This window comes from Hippocampus comes, unplaced genomic scaffold, assembly GCF_001891065.2.
Source record: "Hippocampus comes isolate QL1 unplaced genomic scaffold, H_comes_QL1_v1.1 scaffold458, whole genome shotgun sequence".
NCBI classification, from domain to species: Eukaryota; Metazoa; Chordata; class Actinopteri; order Syngnathiformes; family Syngnathidae; genus Hippocampus; species Hippocampus comes.
The window spans coordinates 185,654-212,725 of NW_017805628.1; the positions used below are offsets into that span (position 1 = coordinate 185,654).

General features: G+C 41.6%; 3 protein-coding genes and 1 long non-coding RNA gene across 4 annotated transcripts; all 4 read left to right on the forward strand.

Annotated features, from left to right (window-relative positions):
- Positions 1-182: 182 nt before the first annotated feature.
- On the forward strand, positions 183-4,979 carry drc3 (dynein regulatory complex subunit 3). The gene is made up of 13 exons (XM_019881522.1): positions 183-299; positions 466-665; positions 734-850; positions 1,573-1,739; positions 1,834-1,989; positions 2,087-2,206; positions 2,280-2,392; positions 2,490-2,664; positions 3,552-3,680; positions 3,830-3,900; positions 4,231-4,354; positions 4,543-4,674; positions 4,750-4,979. The coding sequence occupies exons 2-13, from the start codon at positions 482-484 to the stop codon at positions 4,843-4,845; spliced, it is 1,584 nt and encodes a 527-aa protein (XP_019737081.1). The 5' UTR covers positions 183-299; positions 466-481; the 3' UTR covers positions 4,846-4,979.
- A 693-nt stretch (positions 4,980-5,672) lies between these two features.
- On the forward strand, positions 5,673-9,478 carry gid4 (GID complex subunit 4 homolog). The gene is made up of 6 exons (XM_019881523.1): positions 5,673-6,034; positions 6,978-7,037; positions 8,197-8,304; positions 8,400-8,501; positions 8,606-8,736; positions 9,344-9,478. The coding sequence occupies exons 1-6, from the start codon at positions 5,810-5,812 to the stop codon at positions 9,405-9,407; spliced, it is 690 nt and encodes a 229-aa protein (XP_019737082.1). The 5' UTR covers positions 5,673-5,809; the 3' UTR covers positions 9,408-9,478.
- Positions 9,479-9,947: 469 nt separating this feature from the next.
- LOC109522753 (uncharacterized) lies at positions 9,948-11,613 on the forward strand. Its single transcript, XR_002169614.1, has 2 exons — positions 9,948-9,983; positions 10,589-11,613. It is a non-coding gene; the product is annotated as an uncharacterized LOC109522753 (long non-coding RNA).
- A 9,988-nt stretch (positions 11,614-21,601) lies between these two features.
- Positions 21,602-26,003, forward strand: noxo1a (NADPH oxidase organizer 1a). Its single transcript, XM_019881524.1, has 8 exons — positions 21,602-21,758; positions 21,847-21,927; positions 22,013-22,076; positions 22,153-22,336; positions 23,272-23,462; positions 23,547-23,660; positions 23,759-23,876; positions 24,751-26,003. The coding sequence occupies exons 1-8, from the start codon at positions 21,693-21,695 to the stop codon at positions 25,679-25,681; spliced, it is 1,749 nt and encodes a 582-aa protein (XP_019737083.1). The 5' UTR covers positions 21,602-21,692; the 3' UTR covers positions 25,682-26,003.
- Positions 26,004-27,072: the final 1,069 nt, after the last annotated feature.

A 27,072-nucleotide genomic window follows, 5' to 3' on the forward strand; every position in this document is an offset into this window, starting at 1 on the left:
ATTTTCATTTTTCATCCATGTATATGAGTTGCGATTAGTTTTTAAAATACCTCACGAGTGTTATAACTTTCATTAAAAAAGAGTTTATAAAAAGGTAATCGTGAATTGCTCTGAAAGTGAAAGATTCCCAACTTTGACGTCAGCGGTGTGATTTTTGAGCTTACGTGAACGCAGCACGCAGTTGCTATGTAACAGTCTGTAAACATTGAAGAGCTGAAGTGTAATGCGATCTTTTAGGACATATATACACGCTTCGCCTTCCCTGCTGTGGCTCATTTGTATATTCTGTGCTAATATAGGTAACTCAAATAATTATTGCATTCAAGTAAACAGTTTTAAGCGTTATAATGCTAATTATCAGCCAATTAATATGCGCACGTGTCACGAACGTTTACCTTGTCCATTTCTGACCATTTAACCTGGACAAATTGGGATACAGATGATCTTTTTCTTTCTTTTTAACAGACTGTAACATCAAGTCATGTCTGCCACCAAGGAAACATCCAACATAAGCGGTTATCATGATAAAACCCCAATTTACATAGATGAGGAGATTCTGCAGGAGGCCGTACTCGAGCAAGGTCTCCAAGATCAAGCTGAACGCATTGCCAAGGAAGAGGGAATCCTCTATCAGGAGGCCCTCAGATTGAGTCTGGAATACAGAAGTGAGTTGAAAAATGCAGGCTTCGTAATATTGAATGTTTTGCGAGCAATGACGTTTTTCCTCCGACAGACATCCAGAAGATTGACCACTTGTGGGAGTTCTCTTCGTTAACCAAGTTAAATCTCAACAACAACTTCATCAAGAAGATTGAAGGATTGGACCATCTCGTTAACCTGACATGGCTCAGTAAGAAATTGTTTTTTTAAATATTTATGTCGATATAGACATGGATATAGATATTAAAAAATATTCCTTGTTGTTAACCGAACATGCATGCGGTGGGGAGATGGGAGAAATCCTGATCACACTGGTCAACAGCAAATTTTAATCAAAGATGACTTTATGCGCCTCTAAATGTATTTTTGGCGCTGAAAAAAAACATCGTATTTTTTTTCCATCTAGCACCTCAAGGTTTCAAGCCATTTTCATTTTTTTGTTTTTAAGATTGACTTAAGATTGTGCAATACGAATCTGACCATACTTTGTAATTTTGCTATTCAGAAAAAAAACTCTGCATGTTGCTGAACCTAATTCTCCATTCATAAATATTACTAAATATATTACTATGTTACTTATTATATATTTGAGCTCTCAATCACAAAGTGACAGACTCAATTCTTTGTGGAGGGTGTTCAAGGAAGGCTTTGGGGTGGGTAGTTGAGTTCCTTTCTTCCCCAAACTGATTGTGGGAATGACAGCTGTTGATTTGCAAAGAACACTTAGCGTCATCAGTTGACATCAAACACGTCAGCTGGTCATTCGGCCGGATGCTCTGAGTCAGGTGAGATTGCTGCCATGGTGATCAGTCTTTTGGTGCGGTGACGAGAAGACCCGACCGTCAGGCTCCAAACACAGTGCGGGCAGGGAGAACATGTAAACTTAACATAATACCGGTTTTTATGTCTTAGATCTGTCATTTAACAACATCAAGAAAATCGAAGGTCTGAATGGTCTTCAGAAGCTGGAAGTGCTGAATTTGTCCAACAACAGAATTTCTCTCATTGAAAACATGGACAGCCTGATGGAGCTAACCGTTTTCTGCATTGCAAACAACAAGCTCCATCAACTGAACAATGTAACTAAATAAGCCACATTGCAACAGCAAAAAAAGCAGGGACCATTTTTCGGAACCGTTTCCAAAGCCAATGTCACTGTACTTCTCTTAAAAGGTCGTCTATCTGCGAAAGTTCAAGAAACTCTTCACCCTCAATATTGATGGAAATCCTATCCCAGAGGAGAACAATGAGGAAAAGTACACCCTTTTCCTGGCGGCCTATTTTCAGCAATTGAAGTTCCTGAACAACATATTTATCGATGAGGATATAGTAAGAAACGCAAATCGCGACTCATTTACATTCACGTACCTGCTATTAGATTGAAACGTTTTGCGATTTGCGTGTCACGCTGTCATTGTATGTACAGAGGAACAAGGCCTCCGCCAAGTACAACCTTGACATTGAGGAGATGAACCAGGGGGAGTTACAGGCACAACAAGCTGCGGAGGAAAAGCAAGAACAGGAAGCGATTCTACAAATGCATGAGGTGAGGTCAATAAACGCATGAGGGATTTCAATGAAGATCTCTGACGCCGTCTTCATTTTTATTCCTATTTCAGGATGCTTTTGTGGAGCAGATGAATGGAGATTATCTGTACAAGAACATCATCCAAAATGATACAGAGTTAAAAAAACTACAATGCCTGCCGGGAGTGGATGAGTTGCTTGAGGCATATCCTTTCTTGGAGTGGATTCAACTCCATACAGCTGTCAAGTTGTAACTATGGAGTGCAAATATTTGTTTGATGAACTTGACCCTTCATATTTACGTTCGAGCAGCGTCTCGTGGACCTGTGCAACCAGCTCTTTGATGTCGGCTTGGCTGAGTACAAGCGAAGAGATGTCGAGGTGAACTCGTTCTTCTGTCGACTACAAACAGATGTGACGGATAGCCAATCCAGAGCATCCAAAGTGTTGGCTGATTTTCAGAGGGAACATAAGCAGGTGCGGAAGCGTAACCATAAACACTCCATATTTTCATCTCTATACTTACCAAAATAAAAAGAAGAGCTTTACTGTCATTGTACTACAGCAGGGGTGCCCGTTACGTCGATCGCGATCGCCCGGTAGATCGCGGACTGGTCCCAAATCGATCGCGAGGGGTGTAGAGGAGAAAAAAAACAAACAACCATTTATGTGTCTTTGTTCATGTTAATGACATATATTTTTTGTGTTCATGTACACTGCACCTTCATCATCCTATCAGTATCATTTTCACAAAAAGTATTTAAAAAATAAAATAAAGCAGGTAAATCTTTAACCTATGGTGGCGCGTGACCTGCGTCACCGGAAGTTGTTCGCGCTCAGCAGTCTGCAATTGCAGCTTGTGATCAGAGCTGTTGCGCTATATCTTTTATCGTCATCATTATTGTCATTCAGAGTTTGTTTTGTGTGCAATTCACCGAGGGCACGGGCAAAGAATGGGAATCGAGAGGGCCAAGGGAAGCACTTTAAAACGGTACGTGTGAGCTACGATAGTTAACAGGCTGTGTCACATGCCTCCGTGTCAGGCTGTTGCTCATCATGGGGTGCGTGTGTATGTGCCTGCGTGTGCGTGCGCGGTAATGGGTCAATCGCGGGAAAAAAAAAAATCATAAGTGAGGGGAAAAACATAACCCCAGACTGAGCTCCTGTAAAGTCCGTATCCCAATGAACGCCAAAGATTTGGCAAAGCTGAACAAAATTTCTTGGCGACAAGCAAAACTGTTTGCGACCATTCAAACTGTTGGGCAAATGCCTGGTGAACGTCTTTGCGAATCCTGGTTTTTGATGTTGCAAATATTTTAGGATATCACAGGAATGTATTGCGTGCGAATCTGCTGCTTCTCTAGAGAACAGTGGATCTGGACGAGGCACCTGAGGAGGAAAAAAAGAGCAAGATGGACATCTGCCTCAAAGAAATCAATGTTTTGTGCTACAACATGATGGCAGTGGAATTTCAACTCTACAGCTACCTGGAGGTATGTGTACCAACCCATCTTCACTTGTGAGATGTGAAATTTGATCTGAAGTAGAGTCGACGCAGATGATGAGTCTTAGTGCACTAACACCATGTCAAAAGTGATTCTTTGCGAAAGTGAGGTTGCGAGTGAAATGATGCTACTTCTAGGAAACAATCAGAAAGTTTGACAGCAACATCTCGGAGATGATCGGCAGCTTCAGTGAAACAGCTCAAGGCATATATCCTTTTGCACTTCCTGTTAAGATTTATGGGATTGACATTTATTTCATCTCACCACTCTTGTTGCTCCATTCGAATATGTTGGATGGTTTAAATGTTGTAAAATTATATTTGCATTTCATTCAGTTAACCTTTCACGGACCACTAGAGAGAGCTTGTATACCCGAAGGACCACACTTTTACAATCCCTGCTTTAGATACTCATTTGACTGCAATCTCTCTCAATTTTCTGACATCTTGTGTGACGTCACACGTAAGGGTGGATTGAACTCCACATTTACGGTAGTTTGCCGAAAAGCTTTGCCGGCCCTTCCTTGACTCAATCACACATTCGTCCACTGTCGAGAGCTGGAGGACAGCCATCATCAGAAGATAACACAAATCGCCGTCAACACACTGGAGTTGGTGGCTAAGGGAGAAGCCGAAGAGGATTTTCCAGATGACGTTCGAATGGTAGGTAGTGTACTTACTGTGTATCAAAGGATGTCAAATCACATCAGTTTAGTTCGGTCGTGATTTCAAGGTTTCAGGTCTCTCTTTATGTGCCTCCCAAATTGGAAAGGTTTCATACACCAATACCAAGAACTTGCTACTACTCCCATTCACGTTATAACATTTGACATCTGCCGTTCTCAATGCAGTTGTTCTTGGACAAAAACACAGTGATGGACACGTTGGCTGCCAGCCATGACAACCATCTACAGACAATCAATGACAGGGAAACTCAGCTGGTTACACGTGCCGAGGCCTGGAAAGTGGCCCTTATCAAAGGGGTAGGGAAGTGAAATGACACAAGGTTGTGTTTCAAGTGTGCACAATGCTCATGTTGTCCTTGTGTGATGTCACAGATTGAAGACACAGAACTGAAGAGGAACCGAATGCGCATCGCAGATATCCACAGATATGGCGACTATTTGAGGGAGAGGCTGAAAGAGTGGATGTAATGCAAACACAGTGGCTTTGAAGGGGATTATTGGGGGCGGGGGCATTTTGTATAGTGGTGTGAGGACAATTACAACAGATTTTATTGTGCCCAAATATGTATTTGTTCCATGAAAACAAATGTATGTCAATTGCACTGGTTTGTGTATTAGGTATTTTTTTCCTCTTGCAATTTCGTCAAATTATAATTCTTAGTCTTGCAAATTTGTAACAAGTGTTTGACTGTATATGTCTACTCTGCACTACAATATCATCCCCATAAAACTGTATCTGTGGCAATGGTTCCCAAACTGTTTTTAGTCAAGGAACTCATAAGTAGATGGGGAAAAAAAATCTCATGGCATGCTTGACCAAACAAAAACGTCTAAAAAAGTATGACTACTGATTGTATAAAGATCTAGCCTCAATTTCTACACAAATTTAACTTACACCTGTTTAGTTGAACCTAAAGCTGTTATTCTTTTGAATAATGCCAACAGGTGGATACAGGTTAATTGTACCTTCTGCCATCTAGTGGATAGTGATAAACCTAAATGATTTTTTTTCTGCTCATCATTACACTCCATCGCTGACAAAGATAAAGACACTTTTCTTTGGAAATAGCATTTAGATTTGTCTTTCAACAACATTCATGAAGAATATAGATAAAACTATTCCAATCAACAAAGATGTTTAGTCCAAACTTCAAAACATGAGAAGACCGGGGCGAACGTAAAAAAAACGTTTCAGGTGGTTGGAGTCGTCAGTCTTTTTTTTTTGGAGCAGATATTACTACATGTCCCAGAAGGCCTCTCGGTATTACAGTACCCAATAAAAGGCCCCGCACATCATTCAACTGTCGACCAATCAGATTTCGGGAAACTGAACTAGCCATTCAGAGCCCTGCTGAGGTCGCCGGTCAAAATAAATTGTCCAAACTTTTCAATCTCAGAGATATCGTTCGTGTGCTTTCCTGTTCGCGAGTTCATGACGGTAGTCGACGGTGACGCGTTACCGCTCGCCATGCCTGTCCCAGCCGAATGTTACCTTGCCTCCGACGCGGCCTGTCCAACACCGGGCTCGCTTATGCCGCCCGCCCCAATCAATGGGCAACAGCCCGGCGTGGCCACGTCGGTGCTGTACAGCGGCTCCCAGTTTCGGGGCTACCAGAAGAGCAAAGGGAGCGCCTACGACGTGGATGTTGTATTGCAGGTAAAGGCCACGTTCACTTTTAATTCTGCTTATTTGTGTTTGCGTTATGTGGCATTATTTTTAGCTTGATATGCGACGTACGGTAGCTTACTTGGCACGTCGACGTTGACATGCAATACTACTACACTGACCTACTTTGTTGACCTGTTGGACGCGGGTGTGACATTTGAAATGTCAATTATAAAATAGATATCCAAAGTTTAATATCTTTCGTTGCAACTTTACATTTAACTAAAACTTTGCAATAGAGCTGCAACAATTACTGGATTAATCGACATCTCGGCGATTATCGAATTAATCGACACTATTGACTGGTTTATTTCATTTGCACGATTTAAAACAAGCGCAAGGAGGGAAATAAAGCTAAAACACATCAAATGTAAATTTCTGGATGTGGGAAAAGACTAAAAGTGTGAATACAGAAACCTATGTCGTAAGAAATGAATGCAGAATTGAGATTTTATTACAAAGATTAGTCATTTAAAAGCCTGTTTGAGTTAAAATGTCCAAATCTCCTCCCAACCATAAATATTCTTATTTTTCTGTTATCAAACATCTGCTTTTAACTTCAGAAAAAAAAGTGATAAACAATTTGTTACGCACCAAAACAGTAAATGAATAACGATCAATTTGTGCATTGTCTGCACTGTCAGTCTGATAAAATGTTCTGTTTTCAAATGATGGGAGAGGAATTGAAAAATGTTTCCAAAACGGATAACGTTGAAATCACAAAATCAAAGCAGGGAATAATAAAATATTTTGGGTCAACGATACAGATATACTGAACATTTGAGCAGATCCAGAGAAGTTTTTTTTTTCTGCAGTTGAGGAGCGTAGTAAAAAAAAAAAAATAGAATGCTGCTTGACCTTGCTTGGTAGCATGTTTTTAGTTCTCTCATGTCAAATTTGACCCAAAAAAATATGTATTTATTTTGTTTTGTAGCATGTGACTCCGGAGGATTCCTATTTGTGTGGATATCTGAAGATCAGCGGCCTGACTGAGGCAAGTGAGTGGGAATGTTGGGCCGAGATCAAGGGGGGAGTTGTCATTACATTTGGGGACTCACTGCAGGCCGCAGAGCTTATTTTGAGGTCTGCACTGCAGTGGTGACCTGAATGTCTCAGACAAGTGTCCCTCCATTTCATTATGTAATACCTTGACGAGGCGGGGTTGTAAAGGGGAGCAGAATGTTCAAGGGTGAAGCTAAATGCCGTGGAAACATGTCAGCAGGTCAGGTTGCGGATCTAATTTGACGTGGTGTGTTTACTGCCGCAAAGGGAAGTCATATTTGCTCTCATTTCTCCAATCTTATATTTTCTGTTGTTGTTAAAAAAAAATAAAAAGAAGCAATAAAAGTGAAAAATTGGGTAGCAACCAGAGTTGCAGTAGTTTTGGAATTTTCATTGTAGTTCGTTTTTATTTCATTTTGAGTTTTTCTTTTTGAATTGAGTTTACTTTGTTTCAGACTGGGTCTGCTTCTTTTCACTTGAGTTCTTATTAGGGTGTTTTTTGTTTTGGAGTTTTTTTTAATTTCATGTGTGCAACATTTTAAGAGAACATTATGATAAGTAATATGTCGTAAATGTCAACACAAAAAAATTTTTAAAAACATCTATGAATCAAATAGAGATCCTGTTTATCAGTCTGCAGACTTTGAAGTACCATAAGTGCAGTGCACCATACTGCGTCTAAAGTTAGATGCATCTACCACTCAAAGGTCTAGCTAGGATGGTCTCCCTTTCCATCCCCTGTTTGCAGAGTTGCCAACTTCTGAAGTGGATTTGTGGCTTGAATTCTGCTGATGTGTTCCACACGTAACACAATATACAGGCTAGTGAAAGGACCACAACTGCCAGACAAGTTTTCGACCTTACGTCTGAAGGCCATGCTGTACGCATTTAAAATCTACAGCAAAGGTTCATTTATTAAATTGACATAGACAAAAAAAAAAGGGGACATTTTTCGCTATCATTTAAGTTTTTGTAAGTGAAATGTAGTTTCTGTGAGTGTATGATGTATTTTTTTGAGCATTTTTGCTTCTGTTACAATTTATTTATTTTTGTTATTTTGTTAGCTTTCGTGAACTAACAAATCGACACATGCGTGACAGATTCCCCATCCGCCCCTTTCCTTGACAATTTCTTCAAATTTGTGCAACCAGGAGTATCCGACGCTCACAACATTCTTTGCTGGTGAAATCATAAGTCGAAAGAGGCCTTTTTTAACCAGGAAGTGGGATGCTGATGAGGACGTGGACAGGAAACATTGGGTAAGTCTTTATGACCTATGACCTCCAGCAAGAACTTCACAGTTTTATTGCAGTTTGACTTTGATTGAATGGCCTTTTTTTTTTTTTGTTTGCAGGGCAAATTTCAGGCTTTTTTTAAAGTCGCCAAAAGCTTCAACTCTGACGATTTTGACTACGACGCACTGGAACGCAGCGATTACGTCTTCATGAGATGGAAAGTCAGTCCTAAGTTTTATTAATTAATTTATTTATTTATGTACATTTTCCTCCGGTTGTGAACTTTGCACTCTGAGTCTGTCTTTTATGTTTTCCGCACCCAAAGGAGCAGTTCCTGGTCCCCGATCATACCATCAAGGACATCAGTGGTGCGTCCTTTGCAGGCTTTTACTACATCTGCTTCCAGAAGTCCACAGCCACGATTGAGGGTTACTACTACCACAGGAGCTCGGAATGGTCAGTCATAACACTAGGCTTATTTTGCTTTCAACATCAATGAAAATAAGAAATTAGGATGGATGGCCAGTATAATTAGCAAAATAAAGCAAGCGCAGGTTCCTGAGCTGAGATTCGAACCCCGAACTGTGAAGCTGTGTTTCCACTTATGAACTGTACAATATTTAGTAATCTAGCTACTGAGTTCTTATCACATTTTCATCCATTCATTTTCCGATCCGCTTTATCCTCACAAGGATCGCAGGGGGTGCTGGAGCCTATCCCAGCCGTCCGTCTTCGGGCAGTTGGGGGGAGATAAGATAAGATAACCTTTATTTGTCCCACACTGGGGACATTTGCAGTCTACAGCAGCAAAATTGGGGGGGAAGAAAAAACTAGTGACAATAGAGTGTTCAATCAGCCTGCCATGCATGTTTTTGGAATGTGGGAGGAAACCGGAGTACCCGGAGAAAACCCACGCAAAATTGATAGTGTTGATCTATCAGTTTTTTTCCCACAATTTTTAAAGTGTTGAAAATTAGTTGAGAGCAAATCAAAGAACTATCAAACAGTGTTTTTAAACCGCTCTCTCTCTCTCTCTCTTCCCCCCGCCACCACCTTCTTCCAGGTATCAGTCACTCAACCTGAGCCACGTCCGAGAGCACAGTATTCCCATCTATGAATTCCGCTGAAAAAGATGACGTGTTTGTCACGGAGGGCTCAAATTCACGCCGCCCTGGTCTTCAAATGGGATGCAAAAAAATTTAAATAAATAAATACGGATGGCGAGAGAGCCACTGGCTGCCGAGAAGGGAGCCTGGATCCCACTCGGTATCTCGCACGCTGCAAGGCGCTCCTTGAGTCCTGCGGAAGAGCGATGGGCCAATGGATACAATGAACAGGTGTCACAGTGGCCACAAGACCTGCTGATGTCCCCCTTTCACTTGTAAACTGGCTTGATTTTTTTTTTTTTTTTAATTGTTTTACACATGCTACTTCTACTCACAAGAAAGACAACTTTGCCTTTTGAAGTTGAAGTAACTAAGACATGACAAGATGGTTTTCAGTCAAATCTAAATAATTTAATCTAGTGCAGTAACACATTGATTTTAAATGAAGATTATCAACCATCATCGGCCAATGATTAAGAACCCGTTTCCATATTGTCATGATACAGCAAATAGTTGTAATTTTTTTTTTAACCAACAGAGAAAGCAGTTTACAGTATGAAGGATTGAGGGTTACTACTACCACAGGAGCTCGGAATGGTCAGTCATAACACTAGGCTTATTTTGCTTTCAACATCAATGAAAAAAAACAATTAGGATGGATGGCCAGTATAATTAGCAAAGTAAAGCAAGTACAGGTTCCCGAGCTGAGATTCGAACCACAAACTGTGAAGCTGTGCTTCCACTTATGAACTATACAATATTTAGTAACCTAGCTATTGAGTTCTCATCACATCTTCATCCATCCATCCATTTTCCGATCCGCTTTATCCTCACAAGGATCGTAGGGCGTGCTGGAGCCTATCCCAGCCGTCCGTCTTCGGGCAGTAGGCGGGGTACACCCTGAACCGGTTGCCAGCCAATCGCAGGGCACACACAGATGAACAACTATCCATGCTCACACTCACACCTAGGGACAATTTAGAGTGTTCAATCAGCCTGCCATGCATGTTTTTGGAATGTGGGAGGAAACCGGAGTACCCGGAGAAAACCCACGCAAAATTGATAGTGTTGATCTATCAGTTTTTTTCCCACAATTTTTAAAGTGTTGAAAATTAGTTGAGAGCAAATCAAAGAACTATCAAACAGTGTTTTTAAACCGCTCTCTCTCTCTCTCTCTTCCCCCCGCCACCACCTTCTTCCAGGTATCAGTCACTCAACCTGAGCCACGTCCGAGAGCACAGTATTCCCATCTATGAATTCCGCTGAAAAAGATGACGTGTTTGTCACGGAGGGCTCAAATTCACGCCGCCCTGGTCTTCAAATGGGATGCAAAAAAATTTAAATAAATAAATACGGATGGCGAGAGAGCCACTGGCTGCCGAGAAGGGAGCCTGGATCCCACTCGGTATCTCGCACGCTGCAAGGCGCTCCTTGAGTCCTGCGGAAGAGCGATGGGCCAATGGATACAATGAACAGGTGTCACAGTGGCCACAAGACCTGCTGATGTCCACCTTTCACTTGTAAACTGGCTTGATTTTTTTTTTTTTTAATTGTTTTACACATGCTACTTCTACTCACAAGAAAGACAACTTTGCCTTTTGAAGTTGAAGTAACTAAGACATGACAAGATGGTTTTCAGTCAAATCTAAATAATTTAATCTAGTGCAGTAACACATTGATTTTAAATGAAGATTATCAACCATCATCGGCCAATGATTAAGAACCCGTTTCCATATTGTCATGATACAGCAAATAGTTGTAATTTTTTTTTTAACCAACAGAGAAAGCAGTTTACAGTATGAAGGTTTTTTTTAAGGTTTTTTTGAAATTCAGTCACGTAACGTCACATTCCAGTTGCGTCGTCATTTTTGCGGCAGGAAAGTTGTTGCGCAACGCAATTTTAATCCAGTTCATGTGACTGTCCTGGAAAAGTAGTCGTAAAGATTTCATAATTTAACAGGGAAAGTTACTTTGTGAAGACATTGGAGGCTGTGTAATAAACGTTCAGTGTTTTGAAAGCTTCACTAAAAAAAGATTTAAAATTGTTTTCCAAACTTTGTAATGCCTCTCAATTTTGTCGGAATTTGGGGAGGTTTGGATCTGTTTCAAGTGGTACTGACGACAAAATCCACGCAGTTTGACACTTTTTGGGATTGATCACACCACACTGAAAATTTGTTGGATTCATCTGTACCAAATGTGGGGGGGAATAAATAACTGATTTCTGTGGGTGTGTCACGTTTTTTGTTCACACGTCCGTCTTCGGGCAGTAGGCGGGGTACACCCTGAACCGGTTGCCAGCCAATCGCAGGGCACACACAGACGAACAAGCTTCCACGCTCACACTCACACCTAGGGACAATTTGGAGTGTTCAATCAGCCTGCCATGCATGTTTTTGGAATGTGGGAGGAAACCGGAGTACCCGGAGAAAACCCACGCAAACAAAATTGTGTTGTGTTGTCAAAAATAGTGTTGATCTATCAGTTTTTTTCCCACAATTTTTAAAGTGTTGAAAATTAGTTGAGAGCAAATCAAAGAACTATCAAACAGTGTTTTTAAACCTCTCTCTCTCTCTCTCTCTTCCCCCCGCCACCACCTTCTTCCAGGTATCAGTCACTCAACCTGAGCCACGTCCGAGAGCACAGTATTCCCATCTATGAATTCCGCTGAAAAAGATGACGTGTTTGTCACGGAGGGCTCAAACCTACACCGCTCAGGTCTTCAAATGGGATGCAAAAAAATTTAAATAAATAAATACGGATGGCGAGAGAGCCACTGGCTGCCGAGAAGGGAGCCTGGATCCCACTCGGTATCTCGCACGCTGCAAGGCGCTCCTTGAGTCCTGCGGAAGAGCGATGGGCCAATGGATACAATGAACAGGTGTCACAGTGGCCACAAGACCTGCTGATGTCCCCCTTTCACTTGTAAACTGGCTTGATTTTTTTTTTTTTTTTAATTGTTTTACACATGCTACTTCTACTCACAAGAAAGACAACTTTGCCTTTTGAAGTTGAAGTAACTAAGACATGACAAGATGGTTTTCAGTCAAATCTAAATAATTTAATCTAGTGCAGTAACACATTGATTTTAAATGAAGATTATCAACCATCATCGGCCAATGATTAAGAACCCGTTTCCATATTGTCATGATACAGCAAATAGTTGTAATTTTTTTTTTAACCAACAGAGAAAGCAGTTTATGTTTCAAGTGGTACTGACGACAAAATCCACGCGGTTTGACACTTTTTGGGATTGATTACACCACACTGAAAAATTGTTGGATTCATCTGTACCAAATGTGGGGGGGGGGAATAAATAACTGATTTCTGTGGGTGTGTCACGTTTTTTGTTCACATTAGACCTGGCTTACACCACAACGTCCACTAGTTGTCAGCAACGTACTTTGTGTCTTCAGCAGTTGCACGGGTAGATTATGTAATTGCACAGAAGCATACAGCCGGCGCTGGTGATCGCTCGTTTCAACATGCGCGAACGTCGCGCTTGGGAGGAGTTGCAGCTGGAACGTAACGCTCGCTAGGTCGTATGTAAGCGAGGTGTTGCGCGTGTTGCGTTCAGTGACTGCTCGGAATGCTGGACTTCATCCGTTTTACTGTCCGACTGAATGTGTTGGGATCAGGTTTCTACATAAAACGCTGTGTAGTTTGACAGCATCGAAGCCATTCGTAGGTATGATGACCAACGGTGAATATAAATGTTTATAAGACTTTCAATATATATAGGCATGTGGGAGTTTGTAAAAGAACGTCCGTAATTACTAAACGGACATAAACGTGCAGCAGGAGTTAGGGAAATACACTTGAACAAAATCTTTGCGCACAGTGAGGCGACCCTTCTATAGATTATACAGTCAAAGTAACCGTGGGAAAATGACACTCCGAAAATATTAAAGATACATTTATTGTACTTTACGTGAAAAAGAAGTCATCGTAGTTGCGCAACGCAATTTTAATCCAGTTCATGTGACTGTCCTGGAAAAGTAGTCGTAAAGATTTCATAATTTAACAGGGAAAGTTACTTTGTGAAGACTTTGGAGGCTGTGTTAAAGATTTCGTAACTTAACAGGGAAAGTTACTTTGTGAAGACATTGGAGGCTGTGTAATAAACGTTCAGTGTTTTGAAAGCTTCACTAAAAAAAGATTTAAAATTGTTTTCCAAACTTTGTAATGCCTCTCAATTTTGTCGGAATTTGGGGAGGTTTGGATCTGTTTCAAGTGGTACTGACGACAAAATCCACGCAGTTTGACACTTTTTGGGATTGATCACACCACACTGAAAATTTGTTGGATTCATCTGTACCAAATGTGGGGGGGAATAAATAACTGATTTCTGTGGGTGTGTCACGTTTTTTGTTCACATTAGACCTGACTTACACCACAATGTCCACTAGTTGTCAGCAACGCACTTTGTGTCTTCAGCAGTTGCACGGGTAGATTATGTAATTGCACAGAAGCATACAGCCGGCGCTGGTGATCGCTCGTTTCAACATGCGCGAACGTCGCGCTTGGGAGGAGTTGCAGCTGGAACGTAACGCTCGCTAGGTCGTATGTAAGCGAGGTGTTGCGCGTGTTGCGTTCAGTGACTGCTCGGAATGCTGGACTTCATCCGTTTTACTGTCCGACTGAATGTGTTGGGATCAGGTTTCTACATAAAACGCTGTGTAGTTTGACAGCATCGAAGCCATTCGTAGGTATGATGACCAACGGTAAATCTAAATGTTTAGAAGACTTTCAATATATATAGGCACGTGGGAGTTTGTAAAAGAACGTCCGTAATTACTAAACGGACATAAACGTGCAGCAGGAGTTAGGTGTTAAATTGTCGCATCCTAATACATTCGGATATTGTGAAGATTGTACTTCATTTCAGTACTGTGGTTCAATTTAAAAAGTGAACTAATATAGTCACGACTTGCGCACAGTGAGGGGCGACCCTTCTATAGATTATACAGTCAAAGTCACAGTGGGAAAATGACACTCCGAAAAGATTACAGATAAATTTATTGTACTTTACGTGAAAAAGAAGTCATCGTAATTCGCAAAAGATGAAGCTAGTGACAAAATGAGCAGTTTGAACACTTCAGTGATTCTTTCCCCGTACCACAGGAGGGAGACCGCATACCATTCACATTGAGAATTAACTACCGAAGGTTGTCGTACTGCGCCTCAAATAAAAAAGATGCTCTTAAACCCAGGAGAACCCAAAATGTCAAATATGGCATCTATAAATTCTGCTTCTCAAATGCCACCCTTAAATCCAAAAGGGTCAAATTTGCCCCTAATCCTAAATTAGGATTAAAGCATTGAATATTTGAATAAACATATATTGTGGTGTTCAGTGAACATATCGCAGTCATTTAATGTATAATTCATCATTTTCCAAAGAAGAAAAGGGTTCTTGGGTTCTCCAGTGTTAAATTGTCGCATCCTAATACATTCGGATATTGTGAAGATTGTACTTCATTTCAGTACTGTGGTTCAATTTAAAAAGTGAACTAATATAGTCACGACATGGAGTGAAGTATTTCCTGATTTTATTTTTGTGATTATATCTCAATTGCAGGAAAAAAATTTCCAAAATTTCCTACAGTATCTGAAAAAAAATCACCTCACAACATAAAATCACAAATTTACTAGTACTGTATCTGAAGAAATTAGCACACCACATTAAAAAAAAATTATCAAAATGACTTAACTGGCTGATAAAATTGCCAATCTCATCTGAGTACTCAAGGTTGTCGTACTGCGCCTCAAATAAAAAAGATGCTCTTAAACCCAGGAGAACCCAAAATATCAAATATGGCATCTATAAATTCTGCTTCTCAAATGCCACCCTTAAATCCAAAAGGGTCAAATTTGCCCCTAATCCTAAATTAGGATTAAAGCATTGAATATTTGAATAAACATATATTGTGGTGTTCAGTGAACATATCGCAGTCATTTAATGTATAATTCATCATTTTCCAAAGAAGAAAAGGGTTCTTGGGTTCTCCAGTGTTAAATTGTCGCATCCTAATACATTCGGATATTGTGAAGATTGTACTTCATTTCAGTACTGTGGTTCAATTTAAAAAGTGAACTAATATAGTCACGACATGGAGTGAAGTATTTCCTGATTTTATTTTTGTGATTATATCTCAATTGCAGAAAAGAAAATCCAAAATTTACTACAGTATCTGAAAAAAAAATCACTTAACTGGCTGATAAAATTGCCAATCTCATCTGAAGATTGCTGTCAAACTAAACAAAACTTTGAGAGTTACATATTGTGTACCGTATTTAAAACAAACACATTTTAGCCTTTACTGCTCTAGCTTAATGCTACACTAACACCAGGAGAGTTACACATTGTGTATTTAAAACAAACACATTTTAGCCTTTACTGCTCTAGCTTAATGCTACACTAACACCAACGCATGATGGGAAACACATCTAACCCAAGAAGCAACGGATATTTGTACACAAACAGTGCAGCATCACATTGAAAACATTCAATATAACTTGTGGTGTTTAGTGAACATATCGCAGTCATTTAATGTATAATTCATAATTTTCCAAAGAAGAAAAAGGTTCTAGGGTTCTCCAGTGTTAAATTGTCGCATCGTAATACATTCGGATATTGTGAAGCTTGTACTTCATTTCAGTACCATGGTTCAATTTAAAAAGTGAACTAATATAGTCACGACACGGAGTGAAGTATTTCCTGATTTTATTTTTGTGATTATATCTCAATTGCAGAGTGGAAAAGTTAACTTGCATCTCTGATTTAAAAAAAAAAACACCATGCACAGCCGCTAACTCGACTGTTGGCCAAAGAACAAGTGCCATGTGTACGTGCCGTAGAAAAGAAAATCCAAAATTTACTACAGTATCTGAAAAAAAAATCACTTAACTGGCTGATAAAATTGCCAATCTCATCTGAAGATTGCTGTCAAACTAAACAAAACTTTGAGAGTTACATATTGTGTACCGTATTTAAAACAAACACATTTTAGCCTTTACTGCTCTAGCTTAATGATACACTAACACCAACGCGTGATGGGAAACACATCTAACCCAAGAAGCAACTGATATTTGGACACAAACAGTGCAGCATCACATTGAAAACATTCAATCGAACAGTATTCATAGCCATACATTCTTTATCCTCTGCAGTGAGCTGAGAGGAGTTGAGCAGTCCAAAAAATTTGCCGGACTAGAGAGGGAGAGAGAAAAAACGAGAGCCAATTCGGAACCAGCGCAAAAAAAAAAAAATAAATAAAAAGTGGAAAAGTTAACTTGCCTCTCTGATTAAAAATAAAAAACGGCATGCACAGCCGCTAACTCGACTGGTGGCCAAAGAACAAGTGCCATGTGTACGTGCCGTAGCCATGGAAACAGCCGAAAGCATCACAAGATGCAGGTGGCAACTTCCTTATTTAAACACCGTGTCTTCTCGAAAGTCCTCGCCCAAAAGAAACGTGACTCAGAATTGGCACTCACGTCGTTTGGCATCTAAATTTACACATCAAATAATGCCCTACTTATTCGTGGATGATCAATACTTCATCTTTATGCAAATTAAATCGCAGCTGGAATTTGAAACACGCAGAAGTGAACGTGGTTTTTTTTTGAGGGGGCGGTGGGTGTTTCCTTCAAGGATCATGCTACGCTACATTTTCACCACATGGCGTCTGGCACTGAGGACGACGAGGAGGTGTTGGTGGTTTTGTTACGTTTCAGTGACTAATCCTCCTGCAGTCTGGTTTGAAGAAGTCAGCCAAGTGGATCAATCAGACTTGCAGCATCATTCTTATTATTATATTTTATCTGTTGTTGTACAAATTCTATTGTCGCAGCAACAACAAAAATCTGCTGGAATAAAGGCTACGGAAAGCCACCAAGACTCTCCAAGAGTTGTCTTGGTTTATTTCTTGGCACGAAGATTCGGTCAAATCACTTTTGTCAAACTGAAGCTCCTTCAACTCACTTCAGCATAGGTCCTTGATACCAAAATGCCACAAGATGGTGCAAAAAAGACTGTTTGTCTGATTGAAGCTCCCCAACTCACTTCAACATAGTTCCTAAGAACAAAGATGCCATTTCCACTACTATCAGCTCCTCAACTCACTTCAGCATAGTTCCTTGGCAGCAAGATGCTAAGGTAAAATAACTTTTGACACCGCTCACACGTGTGTGGTAGCAAATATTTTCAAGTGACATAATGCCGTGCAATTCAAACAAACGACGTTTCAACAAAGCATTCGTTGTAGGGTGTTATGCAGTCACATTTTTGCTGTTGAAATAGCTACACCACTTATCGGGTCAATCACTACATAGCAAAGAATTGGCAAGTAGCTCTGCTAGAGTAATTAAAAAAAACAGTAGACCCATCAGCTATGACACGCATGCAATTTATTTACTGTAAATGTGAAAGTTAATTTACTTATGTAAATTTGAGTGTAATTCGTGAGGTCATTCCCGTGTGTGTGTTTTTAATGACAATGGCATGCGAGTTAGTGATAGTGCTGCTACACTCCATAAATTGGAGACGCGTGATGAAAATATTGATTAGCTTCGATCACATGAGCTTGAATGGTTTCAAATGGTGAAGAAGCCCTGAGAGACATGGCGGAAAACAACAAGGCTGAAGAGGTTGCTGTTCAACTGGGGTGGCCAATACATCGATCACTATCGACCATTAGCTCCCAAGGCGATCGCGAGGGGTGTTGAGGAAAGCAAAAAAAAAACAACCCAAAACATTTGTGTGTCTGTGTGGATGTTATTAATATGATATGTTTTTGTGTTAGTGCATCTACACCCTTAGCATCCTATCAGTCTAACTTTCACAAAAAGGATTTAAAAAATACAATTTAAAAAGCAAGTCACCTTTGACCTTCGATGCAGTGTGACCTGCATCACAGGAAGTTAGTGGTCAGCAGCCTGGAATTGCAGCTTGCGATCAAAGCTGTTGCAGTATATCTTTTATTTTTAATCTCATTCAGAGTTTGTTTCGTGTACAATTCACCGAGAGCATTTCACTTGCAAAGAATGGGAACTGAAGTGCAGGGAGAAGCATTTTAAAACGGTACAAGTGAGCTACGATCGCAAAAGTGCATCCCATGCCGCCGCGTCATTTCTCTACTAAGGTAAGCAGTGATTTGCTTTTCACAAACTCAGAAACTTTTGTGTCAACTTTATTTTTCTGTTTCGTTCATCTTAGGTGCCGTTATGGCTATTACTCATCAGGGCATGTGTGTGTAAGTGAGTGTGTGTGCTCCCGTGTGTGATAACGGGTCGATCGCAGGACATTGGTTGATCAAAAAGTAGATCTTTGGTCAAAAAAGGTTGGGCACTCGTGCTGTAGAACATAACCAACCGACTGGTTTAAAGACAAATGAAGCATTTTGTACACTTAAAACATCAAGATGATTATTTTTCCCCCATTTGCATGCATGGAAATAAAAGCTATTGAAAGGTTTTTTTTTTTTTTTTTAAACGCTGCTCCTCAGTCACTCACTGAATCAACTAATTGTCTCGTGCCAAACAACAGACATAAATGCAGCTCTTTAGTGTGACAAACAATTTTAAACAAGGCGTTTTCGCGATCCTTTCGCATGCTAATTAGCTCGTTAGCACTAACTCAGCGGCATCGCGACGTTCGTACGCAGTACTCCGAGCTAGCAAGTTTCAGAGACGACACTTGAGGGAAAACATTCTCCGAAACAGATTCCTAAATACCTCTCAACACAAACAGACTTAACACAGGAAGACCAATTAGAACGACCACAGTCAGGGTTTCTGCTGTGACTAGTTTGACGAAACACGACGTCTGCTACCCACAATGCATTGGGATCATCAAATGGAGATTTTAAACACAAGTACCCTTTACGTGGAAAAACATGAACGTTTCAATTCAAGAAATGTTATAAACCCCTTTTTTAACCTTTATGACATGCCCCGAAACTTTTACTGTGGGCAAAATAGTAAATATCAGTGTAACATTTAGCTTAAAATAAAAAAAACGAGACAAGTTTTAGTCAATAAAAGGAAATATATTACGTATCAGAAGCTACTGTGACAAAAAGCATTATGTCATACTCTCCCATTCGTGTCTAAGTCATTTATGTGCCGTTCTTTCGCACTTCCGAGGTGTGGCGATTCTCCTGTCTGGTTTTCTGACACAGCCACCCACGTTTATTGTGTAAACTGGAAATATGTTCGCAACCACCAAAGAGCCGTGATTTGCGGAACCTCATTGAAATCCGTTTGGAGTATTATGTCACGCTTTGATTTTTAAATTAACTTTCGTCGTGGATGCGGTAATGCCAGTGACGTGTGCGCGGCTCTCTTTTTTTTCACCAATTAAAATTATAAAACGTTGACGTTGAGCTGCTGCCATTGTACTCTAGTCGGGACGGGTGTGCACACGGGAGAATATGACCCTAGTGACACTTGGAGTCACTTCCTCTAAAAGCCAAAGACCAAATCTGACACATTGGACTGCTGATTGATTTGCATTTGACATTCAGCAGTCATATCAAAACAGCCTTACCACCTTAAAAAACATCCCCAAATTGAGGGGTTGCATGAGCCAAGCAAGCCAGGAGAAGCATATCCATGCTTTTATCTCCAGTCGTATTGATTAGTGTACCAGTCTTCTTTCTGGAGTGTCTCAGAAAGAGCATCAAATAGCTGCAGCTCATTCCATACCTGTCAACTCATACGGTTTAGCCATATTTTATACGGATTTTGTAGTGAATCTTACGTATATGGCCATATCGCACAAATCATACGGATTCTGAAAATTTCCGTTTTTTTTTTTTTTTTTCCCCTAACAAGTAGTTCCGTTTGTTTTTGCCCAGAATGGTGCTCGTCTACTCGAATGCTTTCATTTCCAGTAACGTTCCAGTAAATCATGTGGTTCCGAGTTGAAAACAGCAGAGTATTCATTCCATACTTCGGTAGTGTACAAGCAAGTTCTAATCTACAAGGAAACACATTTATCAATGATGATTAGACATTCACCTGCCATTGTATTATGGAGATCTACAATAAATAGCATTAAAAATTTCGTGGTTTTTTTTCTGCCGTTATTTTGACATATAAAATGCTTTGGTATGTTATAAGGATTTTTTGCTCTTTATTAGGATTTTTTTGGTAGTTTATATGGGTTGGCGCTCCGAAAGGTTGACAGGTATGTCATTCGGAACACTGTAGCCCGGTTTCTGACCAGAACAAAGTGATCGGAACATATTACTCCAGTCCAAAAGGATTTACACCAACTCCCAGATTTTTAAAACCTGCTGCTGGTCTATTAATTACAGAATGATTTGGGTCCTGAATTCATGAAAGAAATGCTACTGGGATATACACCCAGTAGAGCTTTGAGGTCTGCAAACTCGGGTCAATTAGTGGAGCCCAGAGTTCAAAGTAAACACGGTGAAGCAGCATTTAGCTGTTATGCTGCACGCAAGAGTAACTCCAAAATCACGTGCTTGCACTGTACATTCTGTTCGTAATCTCTGTTGTCTTATTTTGTTACTTTGCTTTTAAAACGTCTCAAATTCTTCTGTTCGTAAATGCTTGTAAATGTTGTACTTTTTATTATGTGAAGTTGCTTTGTATAGGAAATGCGGGACATAAATAAAGCTTCCCGGCCTTATGCATTGTTTGAACAATCCCCTTAAATATCGGGTAAATGACAGAGTCAATTCAGATGTACTGCACATAAAAGTTTCACAAAAATTATACACAAATACAGTCTATAAGGTTTTTCAGTTCCTGAAGATTAAATGCAAATATTGTACTTGAAAGTTAGAGTACAACTGAACTGTGCTTCAAAACTGTACTGGGGTGGATGGAAAAAAAAAAAGACTTTGCATAACTATAACCTTCATTCTAAAATGATTTTATTTCATGTTTTAAATGTAAATTTTATTTTTACTTTATTCAGTAATTTGTTTTTTGTACCTCTAGAAGGAGAAAATCTACTTGCAATTGAATTGTACAGGTTCAAGGTTCCATTTCTTGATTTTTTTTTTTCATCGCCCTTTTTTTCCTCTTCTCTCTCTGTTTTATTAATTGGCCTTTTTGTGACATGACTAAATTTGACAAGGGTTGAGGAAATGTCGGACTTTCCCGTAAGTGACACAACTGCTACTGTGGTGTCAGCAGCCACGCCTTTGCAGGTGGCTCGTGTATAAATGCACCGGCAGAGCATCTGTGCGTTGCATTGTCAAACGCCACGCAGAAGTGCACGCGACCTTATTTTGCCGATCCGGGGCGTAGTCCGACTTTGGATAAGTCATGTCATCGCAGAGGTACCCCATCAGCATCCGTTTAACCGGAGTGATGGAGAAGGACAAGAAAAAAGTAAGGCACCTGTTTTTCTCGGACAATCGTCTCACTTTGAATCTTTTGGGAACAAAAGTTGTAACGTGCGACGGTTTTCCTCCTCTAGATGTACATCACCTCGGTACTTTGGTCAGATGAGGAAGAGATTGTCATCTACAGGACCGTTGAGGACTTCAAGAAAATGCACGTACGTGGAAAACACCTCTCTTTCATGATCTCATCGCATTTCACGCTTCCGTCGCTAAATGTGCCGCGTTGTCTCGTTTAAACAGAAGCAGATCAAGAAAGCATTCCCTGGCCTGAAGAAATCAGAGAGAATTGTTCCTAAATTTAAAGGTATTCACTCATCCCATTCACTCAGCCTTGGTGAAGGCAATTAAGAGCCTAACCCGAGTGTCACGTATGCTTGCAGTCACAAAGAAAGCCAAAGCGGGGCAGAAGAATGGCACCTCTAAGTCCTTGAATTACCTTAAGCCCTTGCAGAGGTACTGCAATGAATTGCTGAGCTGCGATCCGAAGGTCAACCAGTCGGTGCACCTCATCCAGTTTCTCCACCCTAAAAATGAGGAACTGCAGGCCGAGTACTCCAAGAACGGGTATGTTTGTTTGTCGCATTGTCACACAAAAACGCACACACGGCTGAGCAAAAAGAAGTCACGCTACATTTTTAACATTTGAGGTTTTGAGCCATTCAATCAGAAAGACAAAGTGATCGCGAAGAGCCGTCGCTGCCAAATTCAATGCAGGTTAAAAGTCGAGGTGCGCTATTGTTTTGTTTTGTTTTTTTTGATTGAAAAGACGCACGTGCATCGAATCGAGCCAAATCAAATTCCGCTTTCGAGTCCAACCGCCCTCGAATCATTTCGCACCTAAACGTATTGAGAAATATATAAAGTATCTTTTGTGGGGAGATGCACGCACTTCCAAATTTGTTGGGTACAAAATATAAATATTTACCCAAAAAATATAAATATCTCAAAAAATATTTGGTAGCATGCAAAAGAATCACTGCCCAAATGCAGTGCAGTTGTAATAAACTTAAAAGCTGCAATACATTTCCATTGAATCACAATTTTGGAGTATATTGTTTTTTTTCCGCTCCTAAAAATAAGCGCAGTTCCGCAAATTCAATTCCTCCTTCCAGCACAGCTAAAATAATTCAAAACACGACATTTCAAGCCGCTTGACAAAATTCCAAGCGCTCACCGGAGCGCGAAGCGTGTCAGATGGAACGGTGTATAATTACAGGTATGCTTACACGCCTTAGTTGACAAGTTTAGTGCAGCTTTGCCCGAGGCCTGTTTCCTGCAGTCCATTTTTTGTTTTGTTTTTGGAGCAATGCCAGTTGGCTATGAACCAAAAGGCGGAGAACATAATGAACTGGATGACAGCCAAGCCCAGGGCACATATCGACAAACAAGCATTCACTCCTATAGGCAATTTCAAGTCTTCACTGAACTTATACCAGTCATGTTTTTGGGCCTGGTTCTCCACCATATTTAAATCCACTTTTCCTTTTCCCCCCCCTCAGTGTCATAATCATGCCCCCCGAAACACAAGCCCAACAAGAACAAATTTACAGCCAGGGTGGCAATGTGACCCAGCCCTTCAGCACGGAGACTTACAGGTGTGTGGCGCCCTACGAGACTAAAGACACCAAGAACAAGCCTTTCAAAGTGGCCTTGAATGAAAAAGTCGACGTGCTCATCAAGGACAAAGCAGGTGAGCAAAGCAGCTTTGTCAACTTCGGACCAAAAACAAAATGGTATCCAATTCTGATGTTTCCCCTCCGTTGGCTGGTTTCAGGCTGGTGGCTCGTGGAGAACGACGACAAGTGCTTGGCCTGGTTTCCTGCTCCGTACCTGGAGAGGACGGACGATGAACCGGAAGAGGACAATATTGATGGACTTCCCGAAAGAGGTAAAATTACATAACCACCACCAACCACTGGAGACATTTAGCTCTTTTTCTCAAATGTGTTGAATACATCACTTAGTTTGACTCTCTGTCACCATTAGGGTTGTTTTACACCGTGACCAAGAGCTACAAATCCACCAAAGACGATGAAATAACAGTGAGCATCGGCGCCTCGGTGGAAGTCCTACAGAAGTCGGAAAATGGCTGGTGGCTCATCAGGTATTCGAAACCTTGGACCTCTCTGATTGAGAATATCAAGAGCGTTAAAGGTTTTCATACGTTGTACGAATGGAGAGCACCGTGATTGGAGTACTCTTGGAACCAGTGACACGAGGGGTGGAGACTGTCACTGTACTCAAAGATAAAATGGCTTTGAAACTGTTAGACTTTGCGGTCTGTTTTGGTCCTTATAAGGTGCCCCTTTCTTTCTTAGAGGACTGGGATGTTAGGGTTAGAACAGGATACGATTAGGGTTTAAGGTTATCATGCCATCTGTAACTTAGTTACACCTCATGGCACTGACTAAGTACAGACATTCAGTGGTGTGCTACCCTCAAAGGTCCTGCTTTTGTACACCTGACACAAGACTTTTAGGACTTGGAAACGTACCCCTATCTCACTGGGCCATGGACTGCGTTACCTTAGGGCAGGCGTGTCAAACTCATCTTTTGTCGCGGGCCACTTGGGATTTACGGCTTCCCTCGGAGGGCCGATGCAAAATCTCAGCGTTATTAATTACCCACGACAATTTTACATTCTGGTACAGATTTTGGCAAGGATCATGAAAGATGACACGTGATTTGCTACCGCGGGCCACATAAAATGACGTGGGGGGCCGGATCTGAGCCCAGGGCCTTGACTTTGACACCTGCGCCTTAGGGTCTAAAAATTGCTTACGAATACAGTACCAGGTCCATACATTTGTGAAAACTGATTCTACCTTCAATGAGACGGGGCTAAAATGGCTTTTAGACACCAGACACTTGACTCTTAGGACTTGGGAACACACCTGCACCCCGAATGGCGATTTTTGACAGTGGAGGGACTTTGTTCGATATTTCAAGATTTTAACTCAATCTTTGGCTTTCCACAGATACCAAGGCAAGGCTGGTTATATCCCCAGCATGTACCTGAAGCCCCCAAGCTACGGCCATGTGGGAGGAGGCCACCACGGGCACAACAGCCCCATCATTCTGTCCCCCTCCAACTTGACAGTGCAGCCACAGTCAATAACCCGCTCTCAAGACAACCTCCAGGAAATGAACACTGCCAGGCCCGCCGCATCCAATCTCCTCCGACCCCTGACCAGGCAATTGTCCAGATCCGCCGAAGTCCTAAACCGACCTGCGTCCACTGTGCCCGCCTCCAAGCCGCCCCCTATTTCACTTCCCAAAACGCGACCTATCCCGCCTCCAAAGCGTGCCCCATCGCCCAATCCAGGACATACCTCACCTCCGAATACACAACGTGCCCCATCACCCAATCCAGGATACCCCCCCCCTCCGAATACACAACGTGCCCCATCGCCCAATCCAGGATACCCGCCGCCTCCGAATACACAACGTGCCCCATCGCCCAAACCAGGATACGCCCCACCTCCCAATGCAAGTTACGTCCCTACGCCCATCATCATGGTGAAAAATGACTCAGAGAGCGATGTTCCTTCCAGCCAGACCGGGGACAGCGAGACAGAGTTCACAAGTGACAGCGACTTCAGCAGCGACGAATTCAGCTTGTCCTCGGCAAGCATGATCGACACCCTGAGCATGAGCACCGACGACTACCGCATTCGCCAGAGCCGCACCCCTCCACCGCCGAGCAGGCACACGCTGAGTCCGCAAAGTGCAAACGGTGGAAGAATGACGCCCGCCATCTCCGACCCAAACATCTTCAAGAGCGTCTCAGCGCCCAAGGTGCCGCCCAGGCCGCAGACTAATGAGATTCTCAGCCGTTGCACAACCATCACCCGCAAGAACGCAAACAGAGCTGCCAGCCCGACGCAGACTCCCATACAAACACGGTAGAAAGAAGACCATCTCGGACGATTGAAATAAGACATTTACAATGCAGCAGGATGTGTTCAACTGCAAATGGCACAAAGTCACACCAACACGACTTCTACAAAAAAACTTGTTTAAATGTATATAGATAGCGGTGTTTGTACTAGAAAGATTGCTACCACCTTTCAAGCTAATTACCAACGTATATTTTCCAAAACCTTTAACAGGGAGCTCATTCATACATGTACCCAAGGATATTGTGTTTGGTAAGAATGTTAGAAATCGACTATGGGTGTGTTGTGGTTAGTTTTCTTTGAAACAAATAAAAGCATGGTGATCAAACTGCGCGGTGGCGTAACGTGACTTGAACAAAGACAGCAATGGAAATACCACAGGGAAGAACTGATTCGGAAAGTTTCTGCATTCCAGTCTTCAATGGTGAAACTAAGTCCCTTTCATCGTGAATACTGAAGGCGGAATTTCCACCACACTACTTGACCGATAATCAAATACCTTGGCGGACTTCCGGGGTGCTCGTTGATGGGCTCAGGAATGACCCACATGCACACGTCCATCGAGTCAGTAACACAGAAAAGTATTCAATCCTTAACAAATAGTCTAATACAGCATAGATCAAGCCAATTATTCTAAACAGAGCTCTGGGTCATCAACTTCTAAAGCCAAACAAAAAAGATAGTGTGTTTCCGGTAACAAGAAATGTCAGCATAGGGTCGGTAGGTCGGACAAAGTTTTTTTTTTTTTTTTAATCTTTTTTTTCCCCCATCAAAAATTTAAACAAAATAACCATGAACCCGCCGATACGCGGCCGGCGCCGGCGCCTATTTAGTTTTCTCCCCGCTCCGGAGTCGGGGGCCGGGGCGCGCCGTCCTCCTCCGCCCTCGGTTTTTACTCGGCCCGCGGTGTTCATCAAATAGTTCGCTTTATTTTTTCGATGCATCAATGGATGCTATTTTCTTAACATTACGGTGCGAGCACGCGACTGTAACACAGAAAACGCGTTTTAAACCGTCGTCGGAGATCGCGGCCGCCACCATGTTTTAATGTCGTTGACAGACAACAGGGCAAACGACGCACGCGCTCAACGTGAATATCGCGAGAGTTTGCACCGACGTAAACCCTCTGCACAAAAATGTAGAGGGTTGTTTGAAAAAAATGCCGACCATAAAGTTTTTTTTCGACGTAGAAATTCTCGGTCGGTCGGGTTACCGGAAACACACTACTTTTTTTTTTTCTATGCCTAACCATGAGGGTGGCGAGGCAGAGTGACGAAGACGCCTTTCCCTTGACCCACCTTTCATACAATTCCCCAAAAAGGGTGTGTCTCTCTTTGTGTGTGTGTGTGTGTGCGTGTGTGTGTGTGTGTGTGTGTGTGCGTGTGTGTGTGTGTGTGTGTG

Coding starts and splice junctions, on each gene's coding strand:
- gid4 (XM_019881523.1), top strand. CDS start 5,810: ATGACGGTAGTCGACGGTGACGCGTTACCGCTCGCCATGCCTGTCCCA. Junction 6,035..6,977: donor ACGTGGATGTTGTATTGCAG/GTAAAGGCCACG, acceptor TTTGTTTTGTAG/CATGTGACTCCGGAGGATTC. Junction 8,502..8,605: donor ACGTCTTCATGAGATGGAAA/GTCAGTCCTAAG, acceptor CCGCACCCAAAG/GAGCAGTTCCTGGTCCCCGA.
- noxo1a (XM_019881524.1), top strand. CDS start 21,693: ATGTCATCGCAGAGGTACCCCATCAGCATCCGTTTAACCGGAGTGATG. Junction 22,077..22,152: donor AATTGTTCCTAAATTTAAAG/GTATTCACTCAT, acceptor GTATGCTTGCAG/TCACAAAGAAAGCCAAAGCG. Junction 23,463..23,546: donor GCTCATCAAGGACAAAGCAG/GTGAGCAAAGCA, acceptor GGCTGGTTTCAG/GCTGGTGGCTCGTGGAGAAC.
- drc3 (XM_019881522.1), top strand. CDS start 482: ATGTCTGCCACCAAGGAAACATCCAACATAAGCGGTTATCATGATAAA. Junction 666..733: donor ATTGAGTCTGGAATACAGAA/GTGAGTTGAAAA, acceptor TTCCTCCGACAG/ACATCCAGAAGATTGACCAC. Junction 851..1,572: donor CGTTAACCTGACATGGCTCA/GTAAGAAATTGT, acceptor TTTATGTCTTAG/ATCTGTCATTTAACAACATC.